Source organism: Chelonia mydas, chromosome 8 (genome assembly GCF_015237465.2).
Source record: "Chelonia mydas isolate rCheMyd1 chromosome 8, rCheMyd1.pri.v2, whole genome shotgun sequence".
Classification (NCBI taxonomy): domain Eukaryota; kingdom Metazoa; phylum Chordata; order Testudines; family Cheloniidae; genus Chelonia; species Chelonia mydas.
The window spans coordinates 40561966-40573983 of record NC_057854.1 but is presented as its reverse complement, the minus strand read 5'-3'; the positions used below and the strand labels follow the sequence as shown (position 1 = coordinate 40573983).

At 43.9% G+C, this 12018-nt stretch overlaps 1 protein-coding gene across 12 annotated transcripts in view; it reads right to left on the bottom strand.

Annotated features, from left to right (window-relative positions):
• The window catches only part of ATF6 (activating transcription factor 6), a 386674-nt gene that overhangs the window by 229930 nt on the left and 144726 nt on the right, over positions 1–12018 (bottom strand). For all 12 annotated transcript variants that reach the window (XM_037907733.2, XM_043552969.1, XM_043552971.1 and 9 more), the window contains one exon: positions 10655–10757. In XM_037907733.2, the coding sequence (XP_037763661.1) occupies positions 10655–10757 (103 nt within the window). The remainder of the gene's footprint in view (positions 1–10654; positions 10758–12018) is intronic.

The following is a 12018-nucleotide window of genomic DNA, read 5'->3' as shown; positions in this document are numbered from 1 at the left end:
CAGATGATGAAAATGAACATGCATCGATCCGCACTGCTTTGGATTGTTATCAAGCAGAACCCGTCATCAGCATGGACGCATGTCCTCTAGAATGGTGGTTGAAGCATGAAGGCACCTATGAATCTTTAGCGCATCTGGCACTAAATATCTTGTGATGCCGGCCTCAACAGTGCCATTAGAACGCCTGTTTTCACTTTCTGGTGACAGTGTAAATAAGAAGAGGGCAGCATTATCTCCTGTAAATGTAAACAATCTTGTTTGTCTTAGCGATTAGCTGAACAAAAAGTAGGACTGAGTGGACTTGTAGGCTCTGAAGTTTTACATTGTTTTGTTTTTGAATGCAGTTATGTAATGTGGCAGAGCTCCGACCTTCTCCCCGTGGGTCCCATGCTTCCAGGCAGTTTATGCTAGCCTCAGGGGCTAACTGCAACCCTCCACGTAGCCCTTCTCTCTCTAGGGCCAGGGTTACAATCTACTGAGCCCTTTTCACCATAAGCCAGCAAGGAGGTTGGTGACAGAACTCCCACAGTCTCTGTTGTCCCTATGGGCTTATTCCAGAACAGTTTAGCCTCCCGTCCTGACAGGGGCCTGCATTCCCTTCCCAGGAGGTGTTTCTATAGTGGCAGGTTGGGGGGAACCCGGGCCCGCTCTCTACTCCAGGTTCCGGCCCAGGGACCCGAATGGCAGCAGCTGTTGGCAGCCGAACTTTCACGGCCAGAGTTGCTACATTTCCCTGGGCCACTTCCCCACAGCTCTCCTGCTTCTCTCTTCTTCACCCTTATCTTAGGGCTCCCTTTCCAGTGGCTTGAGGGTCTCTTCATCACCCAGCCCTTCAGCCACACTTCCTCTCCTCTGGTTCCCTGGCTCTCTTTGGCCTGACCGGAGTGAGCCCTTTTATAGAATCAGAGGGGCCTTAATTAGAGTCAGGTGTTCACATTAGCTTAACGGCCTCACCTGACTCTTTGCAGGTTAACTGGAGTCAGGTGTTCTCATTAGCCTAACGGCTTCAACTGACTCTTTGCATGCTAATTGGAGTCATGTGTCCACCCTAGCCTGGAGCAGCCCCTGCTCTGGTCAGTCAGGGAACAGAAAACTGCTTATCCAGTGGCCTTCTACTGCCTTCTACTACTTTGCTGTATCCAACTGGCCTGGGTCTATCACAGTAACAAAAAAAAAATCTATATTTGTCCTCTGGAATGGTGGCTGAAGCACGAAGGGGCATGCGAATGTCTAGCATATCTGGCACATAAATACCTTGCAACACTGGCTACAAAAATGCCATGCGAACGCGTGTTCTCACTTTCAGGTGATGTAAATAACAAGGAGGCAGCAGTACTTCCCGTCAATGTAAACAAACTTGTTTGTCTTAGCAACTGGCAGAATAAGAAGTAGGACTGAGTGGACTTGTAGGCTCTAAAGTTTTACACTGTTTTGTTTTTGAGTGCAGTTATGGGGCGGAGGGATAGCTCAGTGGTTTGAGCATTGGCCTGCTAAACCCAGGGTTGTTAGCTCAAAAAAATCTGCATTTGTAAGTTACACTTTCAGGATAAAGAGATTGCACTTCAGTACTTGTCTGAGGCGAACTGAAAAATACTATTTCTTTTATCATTTTTGTAGTGCATTTATTTGTAATAAAAATAATAATATAAAATGAGCAGTGTGCACATTGTGTTCTGTGTTGTAATTGAAATCAATATTGAAAATGTAGAAAAACATCCAAAAATATTTAATAAATTTCAATTGGTATTCTATTGTTATAAGTGAGATTAATTCTTTTAAAAAAACAAGGAGTCCTTGTGGCACTTTAGAGACTAACAAATGTATCTGGGCATAAGCTTTTGTGGGCTAAAACCCACCTCATCAGATGCATGGAGTGGAACATACAGTAGGGAGGTATAAATACACAGCATATGAAAAGATAAGAGTTGCCTTACCAAGTGGGGGGTCAGTGCTAACGAGCCAATTCGATTTAAATTGGAAGCAGGCAATTCTTAACAGTTGACAAGAAAGAGTGGAAATCACTTTTGTAGTGTTAATGAGGCCAATGTAAATGACGTGGCCCATTTCAAACAGTTGACAAGAAGGTGTGAGTATTTAGCAAGGGGAAATTAGTTTTTGTAAAAACAATGAGGAGTACTTGTGGCACCTTAGAGACTAACAAATTGATTTAGTTTCTGTAATGACCATCCATTCCCAGTCTCTATTCAGGCCTAATTTGATGGTGTCCAGTTTGCAAATTAATTCCAGTTCTGCAGTTTCTCGTTGGAGTCTGTTTTTGAAGTTTTTTTTGTTGAAGAACTGCCACTTTTAAATCTGTTATTGAGGACCAGATTTTTCTCCTACTGGTGCTCTCCTACTGGTTTTTGAATGTTATAATTCCTGATGTCAGATTTGTGTCCATTTATTCTTTTGTGTAGAGACTGTCTGGTTTGGCCAACGTACATGGCAGAAAGGCATTTCTAGCACGTGATGGCATATATCACATTGGTAGATGTGCAGGTGAACGAGCCCCTGATGGTGTGGTTGATGTGGTTAGGTCCTATGATGGTGACCCTTGAATAGATATGTGGACACAGTTGGCACCAAGGTTTGTTGCAGGGTTTGGATCCTGGGTTAGTGTTTTTGTTGTGTGGTGTGCAGTTGCTGGTGAGTATTTGTTTCAGATGGGGGGCTGTCTGTAAGTGAGGACTTGCCTGTCTTCCAAGGTTTGTGAAAGTGAGGGATCGTCCTTCAGGATAGGTTACAGATCCTTGATGATGCGCAGGAGAGGTTTTAGTTGGGGGCTGTAGGTGATAGCTAGTGGTGTTCTGTTACTTCCTTTGTTGGGCCTGTCTTGTAGCAGATGACTTCTGGGTACCCTTATGGCTCTGTCAATTTATTTCTTCACTTCACCAGATGGGTATTGTAGTTTTAAGAATGGTTGATAGAGATCCTGTAGGTGTTTCTCTCTGTCTGAGGGATTGGAGCAAATGCGGTAGTATCGCAGAGCTTGGCTGTAGACAATGGATCGTGAGATGTGGTCTGGATGAAAGCTGGAGGCATGTAGGTAAGTATAGCGGTCAGTAGATTTCCGCTTTAGGGTGGTCTTTATGTGACCATCGTTTATTAGCACTGTAACGTCTAGGAAGTGGATCTCTTGTGTGGACTTGTCCAGGCTGAGATTGATGGTGAGATGGAAATTGTTGAAATCCTGGTGGAATTCCTCATGGGCCTCCTTCCCAGGGGTCCAGATGATGAAGATGTCAACAATGTAGCACAAGTAGAGGAGAGGCATTAGGGGAAGAGAGCTGAGGAAGCATTGTCCTACCTCAGCCATAAAAATGCTGGCATACTGTGGGGCCATGCGGGTACCCATAGCAGTCCCCCTGACTTGAAGGTATAAATTGTCCCCAAATCTGAAATAGTTGTGGGTGAGGACAAAATCACAAAGTTCAGCTGCCAGGTTTGCCGTGACATTATCGGGGATACTGTTCCTGATGGCTTGTAGTCCATCTTTGTGTGGAATGTTGGTGTAGAGAGCGTCTACATCCATAGTGGCTAGGATGGTGTTTTCTGGAAGATCATCAAAGGATTGTAGTTTCCTCAGGAAGTCAGTGGTGTCTCAAAGATAGCTGGGAGTGCTGGTAGCACTGAGGAGGGAGTCTACATAGCCAGACAATCCTGCTGTCAGGGTGCCAATGCCTGAGATGATGGCGCGTCCAGGATTCCCAGGTTTATGGATCTTGGGAAGCAGATAGAATAGCCCCTACCAGGGGCATTCCTGTCCTTCTTCAGGGAGTTTCTTGAGCAGATGGTGTAGTTTCTTTTGGTAATCCTCAGTGGGATCAGAGGGTAATGGACTGTAGAATGTGGTGTCAGAGAGTTGTCTAGCAGCCTCTCGTTCATGTTCCGATCTGTTCATGATGACAACAGCACCTCCTTTATCAGCCTTTTTGATTATGATGTCAGAGTTGTTTCTGAGGCTGTGGATAGTGTGTTCTGCATGGCTAAGGTTATGGGGCAAGTGATGCTGCTTCTCCACAATTTCAACCCATGCACGTCGGCGGAAGCACTCTATATAGAAGTCCAGTCGGTTGTTTCGACCTTCAGGAGGAGTCCACGCAGAATCCTTCTTTTTGTTGCGTTGGTAGGAAGGTTTCTGTGGGTTAGTGTGCTGTTCAGTGGTGTGTTGGAAATATTCCTTGAGTCAGAGACATCAAGAGTAGGATTCTAGGTCACCGCACAATTGTATCATATTCGTGGGGGTGGTGGGGCAGAAGGTGAGGCCCCGAGATAGGATAGACTCTTCTGCCAGGCTAAGAGTATAGCTGGATAGATTAACAATATTGTTGAGTGAGTTAAGGGAACCACTGTTGTGGCCCCTTGTGGCATGTAGGAGTTTAGATAGTTTAGTGTCCTTTTTCCTCTGTAGAGAAGCAAAACGTGTGTTGTAAATGGCTTGTCTAGTTTTTGTAAAGTCCAGCCATGAGGAAGTTTGCGTGGAAGGTTGTTTTTTATGAGTCTCCAGCTTTGAGAGCTCAATGTGTGCATCTCATTTGAACATAAGTGTACCTTGTGAACTACCTCCCACCCCATTCATGATCCCGTAACATCCCTGTGGAAACTACACACATATTAAAAGTAAACCATTTAATGTGTTTTAACTTATTGAAATTTAGCAGCTGGAAATTCTTATTGAACACGGAAACTTTTTTTAGAAATCTTGTTCTTAAAATTATATAAGATTTGCTATTTACTAAACCTCAATATTTGTAGTATTCAAAGTATTTCCTACTGCATGTAAAAACGTCACTAAAAAAAACATTCAGGATGCAAAATCAAACACTCAGTTAGGAAATGCCTGAATTAAGGTTGCCCATGCAGCTATAATTTGGACCCCTCATGCTGTGACGTTCCCCTCTGGTGTTGTCTGGACTGGTGATCTGCTAGGCCTCTCCAATCCTTGACTCTGGGAGCTGCTCTGCTGTGAGAACCCCCACTCCTGAGCTGTTCACGCACAGCCTCTGGCATGTAAGCTGCTCCCAGCTACTTGCAAGCAAATGACACTAACCAGTATCTCCAGTCCCAGACAAAACCCTAGGAACCTCCGTCTTGCAGTGTCCCCTGGACGCTGCAAGCTTATATAAGTTCGTCAATTTAACAAAGAAATTGATACGTGCCAGGCTTGTTATCCCAAGGGGAGCCTCTGACACACTTCAAACCAAACGCACTGCTTTAGATAGAATAAACAGATTTATTAGCTATAAGGATAGATTTTAGGTGATTATAAGTCAAAGCATAACAAGTCAGATTTGGTCAAATTAAATAAAAGCAAAACGCACTCTAAGCTGATCTTAACACTTTCAATGTCCTTACAAACTTAGATGCTTCTCACCACAGGATGGCTGGTTACTTTTCAGTCAGGCTCTCTCCTTTGATCAGCGTTTCAGTCACTTGATGGTGGTGGTGTCAGTAGATGTAGGTGGAAGAGAGAGAGCATGGTAAAATGTCTCTCCCTTTTATTATGTCCTTTCTTTCCTCCTGGCTTTGCCCCTCCTCCCCTTCAGAGTCAGGTGAGCATTACCTCATCGCAGTCCCAAACTGCCCAAAGGAAGGGGGTGACACCCTTGAGGGTCTAACAGATTCTTTTGTTGCTGCCGAAGCCAGTGTCCGTTGTTCCTGTGAGGCTGAGCTGCGTTTGTCCCATCCATGCCCTGACAAAGTGTGAACTGCCTCTCTGTTCTTGGAGAATTTTTGCACAGGCTTGCTTTACGCCATGAGGATACATTTTCAGTCTCATAACTATATACATGAAATTATAACCTATAACCTTACTATAACCTTACTGTAACAAGAAAAGGAGTACTTGTGGCACCTTAGAGACTAACACATTTATTTGAGCATAAGCTTTCGTGAGCTACAGCTCACTTCATTGGATGCAGTTACTATTACATCACTATAACAACCATGCTCAGTGCATTATGAGCCTTCCAAAGACACCCAACATGGCAAACTTTACATTGGATACCACACAGTTTATAAAGATGAACGTGGGGGTGTAGGGTGTTCCCCTGAGATACAGAGTGTCACACATGCATCCTCAATGCCATCTCACTGTTTTCAATCCTCTGCCTCATTCTCTGTCCAACTTGTGCACTGAATGAGTCAGAGTATTGCAGCACAAAAAACAGTAAATGATCATATAATTAGGCTGTATCATAATGCATATGCATAAGGGGGTGAATTAGCTTTTACAGGCTACATTAATTCTTTTAACTTTTGAGTACTTGGCTTTGCAAACATAGTTTTAAAATGTAATTTCCTAGGTATTTTGTTAAAACAAGGAAACGGAAAAACACAGAAATTCTATCAAATGGAAACATCATGACCTTCATGGATCATCAGCAGGATTTGAACCTCCTAAGCTCCAGAGTACAGCACAAACCTCTACTGCTTGAACTAAAGGAGTAACTAGTTACAGTAGCAGGCTGCTGCTATTCTCTGCATGGACAAGCCACTAGCAAGAGAGAATTCAGTGACTTGCACAATTATTTGCTAAACAGCAGAGGACTGTTGGGATTCAGTCAGAATTCCTAGCTTCTATTTCAGACTGGAAATAAGGCTTTAGCCCTGAAGGTAATTAATCACTGGAACAATTTACCAAGGATTTACCATCACTGGCAATTTTTAAATTAAGACTGAATATTTTTCTAAGAGATCTGCTCTAGTTCCAACACAAATTATTTCAGGGAAGTTCTGTGGCCTGTGTTATGCAAGAGATCAGACTAGATAATCATTGTGGTCTCTTCTGGCCTGGGAATCCACGAATCTGTGAAACTTCTGGCTCTGAAGAGGAGTGTGGTCTAGGGTTATAAATAGCACAGCCAAGCATATAGGTTTGGCACAGTGAGCCTTTGGATGAGACTTGGATCTGTGATATTAGAGACAGGAGTCCATTCCCAGCTCTCCCAGAAGTGACTCTGCACTATTTAAAAAGGGAAGGAGGAGGATCTGGGGAACTACAGGCCAGTCAGCCTCACCTCAGTCCCTGGAAAAATCATGGAGCAGGTCCTCAAGGAATCAATTCTGAAGCACTTAGAGGAGAGGAAAGTGATCAGGAACAGTCAGCATGCATTCACCAAGGGCAAGTCATGCCTGACTAATCTAATTGCCTTCTATGATGAGATAACTGGTTCTGTGGATGAAGGGAAAGCAGTGAACGTGTTATCCTTGACTTTAGCAAAGCATTTGACACTGTCTCCCACAGTATTCTTGCCAGCAAGTTAAAGAAGTATGGGCTGGATGAATGGACTATAAGGTGGATAGAAAGCTGGCTAGATTGTCGAGCTCAAAGGGTAGTGATCAATGGCTCCATGTCTAGTTGGCAGCCGGTATCAAGTGGAGTGCCCCAAGGGTCGGTCCTGGGGCCGGTTTTGTTCAATATCTTCATTAATGATCTGGAGGATGGTGTGGATTGCACCCTCAGCAAGTTTGCAGATGACACTAAACTGGGAGGAGAGGTAAATACGCTGGAGGGTAGGGATAGGATACAGAGGGACCTAGACAAATTGGAGGATTGGGCCAAAAGAAATCTGATGAGGTTCAACAAGGACAAGTGCAGAGTCCTGCACTTAGGATGGAAGAATCCAATGCACCACTACAGACTAGGGACCGAATGGCTAGGCAGCAGTTCTGCAGAAAAGGACCTAGGGGTTACAGTGGACGAGAAGCTGGATATGAGTCAACAGTCTGCTCTTGTTGCCAAGAAGGCCAGTGGCATTTTGGGATGTATAAGTAGGGGCATTGCCAGCAGATCGAGGGACGTGATCGTTCCCCTCTATTCGACATTGGTGAGGCCTCATCTGGAGTACTGTGTCCAGTTTTGGGCCCCACACTACAAGAAGGACATGGAAAAATTGGAAAGCGTCCAGCGGAGGGCAACAAAATTGATTAGGGGACTGGAACACATGACTTATGAGGAGAGGCTGAGGGAACTGGGATTGTTTAGTCTGCGGAAGAGAAGAATGAGGGGGGATTTGATAGCTGCTTTCAACTACCTGAAAGGGGGTTCCAAAGAGGATGGATCTAGACTGTTCTCAGTGGTAGCAGATGACAGAACAAGGAGTAGTGGTCTCAAGTTGCAGTGGGGGAGATTTAGGTTGGATATTAGGAAAAACCTTTTCACCAGGAGGGTGGTGAAACACTGGAATGTGTTACTTAGAGAGGTGGTGGAATCTCCTTCCTTAGAAGTTTTTAAGGTCAGGCTTGACAAAGCCCTGGCTGGGATGATTTAATTGGGGATCGGTCCTGCTCTGAGCAGGGGGTTGGACTAGATGACCTCCTGAGGTCCCTTCCAACCCTGATATTCTATGATTCTATGATTCTATTTCTGTGCAAAATCTGTAAACTGGTGAGAATGATGCTCACCCTGCCTCCTACGGTAAAGTAGATTGATAATAAGGACTGTTAAGTGCACAGAATTCACACTACCCATTAGTGGAAGGTTTCCCCCTGGCTCCTATACCAAGCGTGAACGAGGGGCACATTGCTGCTGCTGCACATTCATCCTCTCTGGAGCTCTAGCTCTGGGCCTGGGCCTACCATGTAGGAAGCTGAGTGGGCCCTGGCAGCACCCTTGGTGCAGATCAAGGTCAGCAGAGCTGGAAATATGTTTAGTGCAGATGGACTCTTGAGAGATTTTTGCAGCAAGCCTCTAAAAAGCTTTATTGGGCCTGTGCATATGACAATTTTCAGAAGCCTATAACTCTGCCAATGCTGGATGGATTTTCATGAAATCAGCCAAAAGCACCTCCCTGGCCCTTGGACCATTCTGCTCACCAAATTTCAAATTCCTACTCCAAAGTATACAGATGCTAAAACTTTTCAGTTAAATGGCAGGAAATATTTTCTTAAAACAGGGGAAAAGGTTGTTTTGCATAATCTTGTTCTTTCAAATGGCTGAACCAATTTTGATTTTTTTTTTTAAATTCAGCCTGAAGCAGAGTTCAAGCATGAAAAAATTCAGCTTGAATACTTAAAATCTGGCAAAGTAAAAATCATCTGAAAACAGTGACTTATGCTGGAAAGAGTCAGGCAATCTTAACTATAGACATTGCTGCCAGCTCAGCCTATAACACCAAGCATACAGAAATAAAAGGAATCATTGCAGATACAGAGATAACCACATGTATTAGGTTAAGTAAAAAAAGATTTACAGTCTCAGCACTTTCTTTTGGGTCTCTTTCTTGAAACTTTATTTATATTGATTTTACTATTCACAAAAGACAAGACTCAAGCAAGGCATAGAGTAGAGGAGGTATCTACAGCTTTCCTTCACAGCTCTTGTAACACCACTCAATCCTTATCTGCCAAATCCACTGCTATGCCAGTCCTAGCATTCCTTGAACAGAGGCTTACAACCATGCCAAACTCTGTGGCAGTTCTGTGATGTGGACGAATATCTGCCAAGAACTTAAGGTGAGATCATTTTTTGAGACGATCAAGCGCAGTGCCCCGGGGGTCGGTCCTGGGGCCGGTTTTGTTCAACATCTTCATTAATGATCTGGAGGATGGGATGGACTGCACCCTCAGCAAGTTCGCGGATGACAATAAGATGGGGGGAGAGGTAGATATGCTGGAGGATAGGGATAGGGTCCAGAGTGACCTAGACAAATTGGAGGATTGGGCCAAAAGAAATCTGATGAGGTTCAACAAGGACAAGTGCAGAGTCCTCCACTTAGGAAGAAAGAATCCCATGCACTGCTACAGGCTGGGGACTGACTGGCTAAGCAGCAGTTCTGCAGAAAAGGACCTGGGGATTACAGTGGACGAGAAGCTGGATATGAGTCAACAGCATGCTCTTGTTGCCAAGAAGACTAACGGCATATTGGGCTGCATCAGTAAGAGCATTGTCAGCAGATAGAGGAAAGTGATTATTCCCCTCTATTCAGCACTCATGAGTATTGCGTCATCATCTGGAGTATTGCGTCCAGTTTTGGGCCCCCTACTACAGAAAGGATGTGGACAAATTGGAGAGAATCCAGCGGAGGGCAACGAAAATTATTAGGGGGTGGGGCACATGATTTACGAGGAGAGGCCAAGGGACCTAGGCTTATTTAGTCTGCAGAAGAGAGGAGTGAAGGGGGATTTGATAGCAGCCTTCAACTACCTGAGGGGGGGTTCCAAAGAAGATGGAGCTAGGCTGTTTTCAGTGGTGACAGATGACAGGACAAGAAGCAATGGTCTCAAGTAGTAGTGAGGGAGGTCTAGGTTGGATATTAGGAAAAACTATTTCACTAGGAGGGTGATAAAGCACTGGGTTACTAAAGGAGATGGTGGAATCTCCATCCTTAGCGGTTTTTAAGGCCCAGTCTGACAAAGCCCTGGCTGGGATGATTTAGTTGGGGTTGGTCCCACTTTAAGCAGGGGGTTGGACTAGATGACCTCCTGAGGTCTCTTTCAACCTTAATCTTCTATGATTCTATGAACCAGGGACTCCAGAAATAACTAATGCGTTAACCCTTTGCTCTACCAATCTGCAGCTTTCTTTCATGTTTAATCTTCGATCAGTTTTACTACACACAAAAGCCTTGTGGAATGAGCCGTATCTCAGGAAAGCTGGTCATGTTGCCAGCAGTTAATTTGTGTTGCTAATGATTCAACAGTACAAACCTACCTGGACAACTCTTGTTTTCTGCTGTTGGTTATCTGACATCCTTCTAGACCTTGTCCTTTCCACTTCATGCCTATGAACCCACCCTCGAAGTTCATGATTTAATCTGTAAAATGCAACATTAAATTAGGCATGTCTTTAAAAAAGGAGTCAAAAAGTCTTGGGTTTTGAGCAGCATTTTAACAATCCACTTGAAAATTATTGTGATTTAACATTAGGGTTTTTTTCATCTTAACATTTTCTATTGTGTTCCTTTTAACACTGGGGCATGAATGTTAGTCACAAGTTCAAAGAGAATTCATAGCTAAATATCTGCCATGTGTTAATATTGGACTGGATTTTTACACCTACAGTGGTTCCTATATGTAATTAAACAACACAAATCCTGAAAGCAATGGGGGAATATTAAGAATTTAAATCATAAGGCTACCAACTCAAGAATAAAATTTGGTGAACTCCTCAAAAATTAAATTTAACAGAGTAAAGGGGAAAAAAAGAAGAAAAGAAAAAATATGCAGTGATGAACTCATGTCTTTAGAAACCACACAATTCCAGTTCTTCCATCAAGGCAAAGAAAGTATTCACTACTTCAAATATATCTTTGTTTACTTTATGATGCTGAAGGGAAAAATGACCTGTGTATCTCTGTCTTTAACTGGCTTCTAAATCCATTTTATAATCATTTTTCCAACTACATAATTTGATTAATGAAAAAGCTTTGGACACTTGCACATAGGCAGATTTGTGACGGACTGGATGGCTCAGAGAATTGTTACAATATTTTATGATTGTTACTAGTCTCTAGCAGTGAGCGGGCTAGGCTGCTGGTTCCAAGTGAGCGAAGGCTGACAGTGAGTGAAAGTCATTACCCCACCTGACAGCATCAGAATGGAGGGTCCAGGACCTCCAGGGGAATTGGGAGTCTCTGATTATCTTACGACAGGGGGGAACTGCTTTTCTTATATAACAGAGAAAAAAGAAAAATAAGTCTCCTAGAGTTCCCCATCCTGCAGAGAAATACACTGGACTTTCTGGGCAATTGGAAAAATTGCTCCTTCTTCCCATTGCTCCCTTTTCTCTTTGCCACCCCTCTCTCTTTACTCCCAATGGCTCTTCTTGCTCCCCATGAATGCTTTCCCGACCTTTCCTACCCTAAACTCCACAGATAATCCCCTCTCCCTCCCGCACCAGGAATGCATATGCGTGAAGGAGGGAGGGATAACTCAGTGGTTTGAGCACTGGCCTGCTAAACCCAGGGTGTGAATCATAGAATCATAGAATATCAGGGTTGGAAGGGACCTCAGGAGATCATCTAGTCCAATCCTCTGCTCAAAGCAGGACCGATCCCCAATTAAATCATCCCAGAC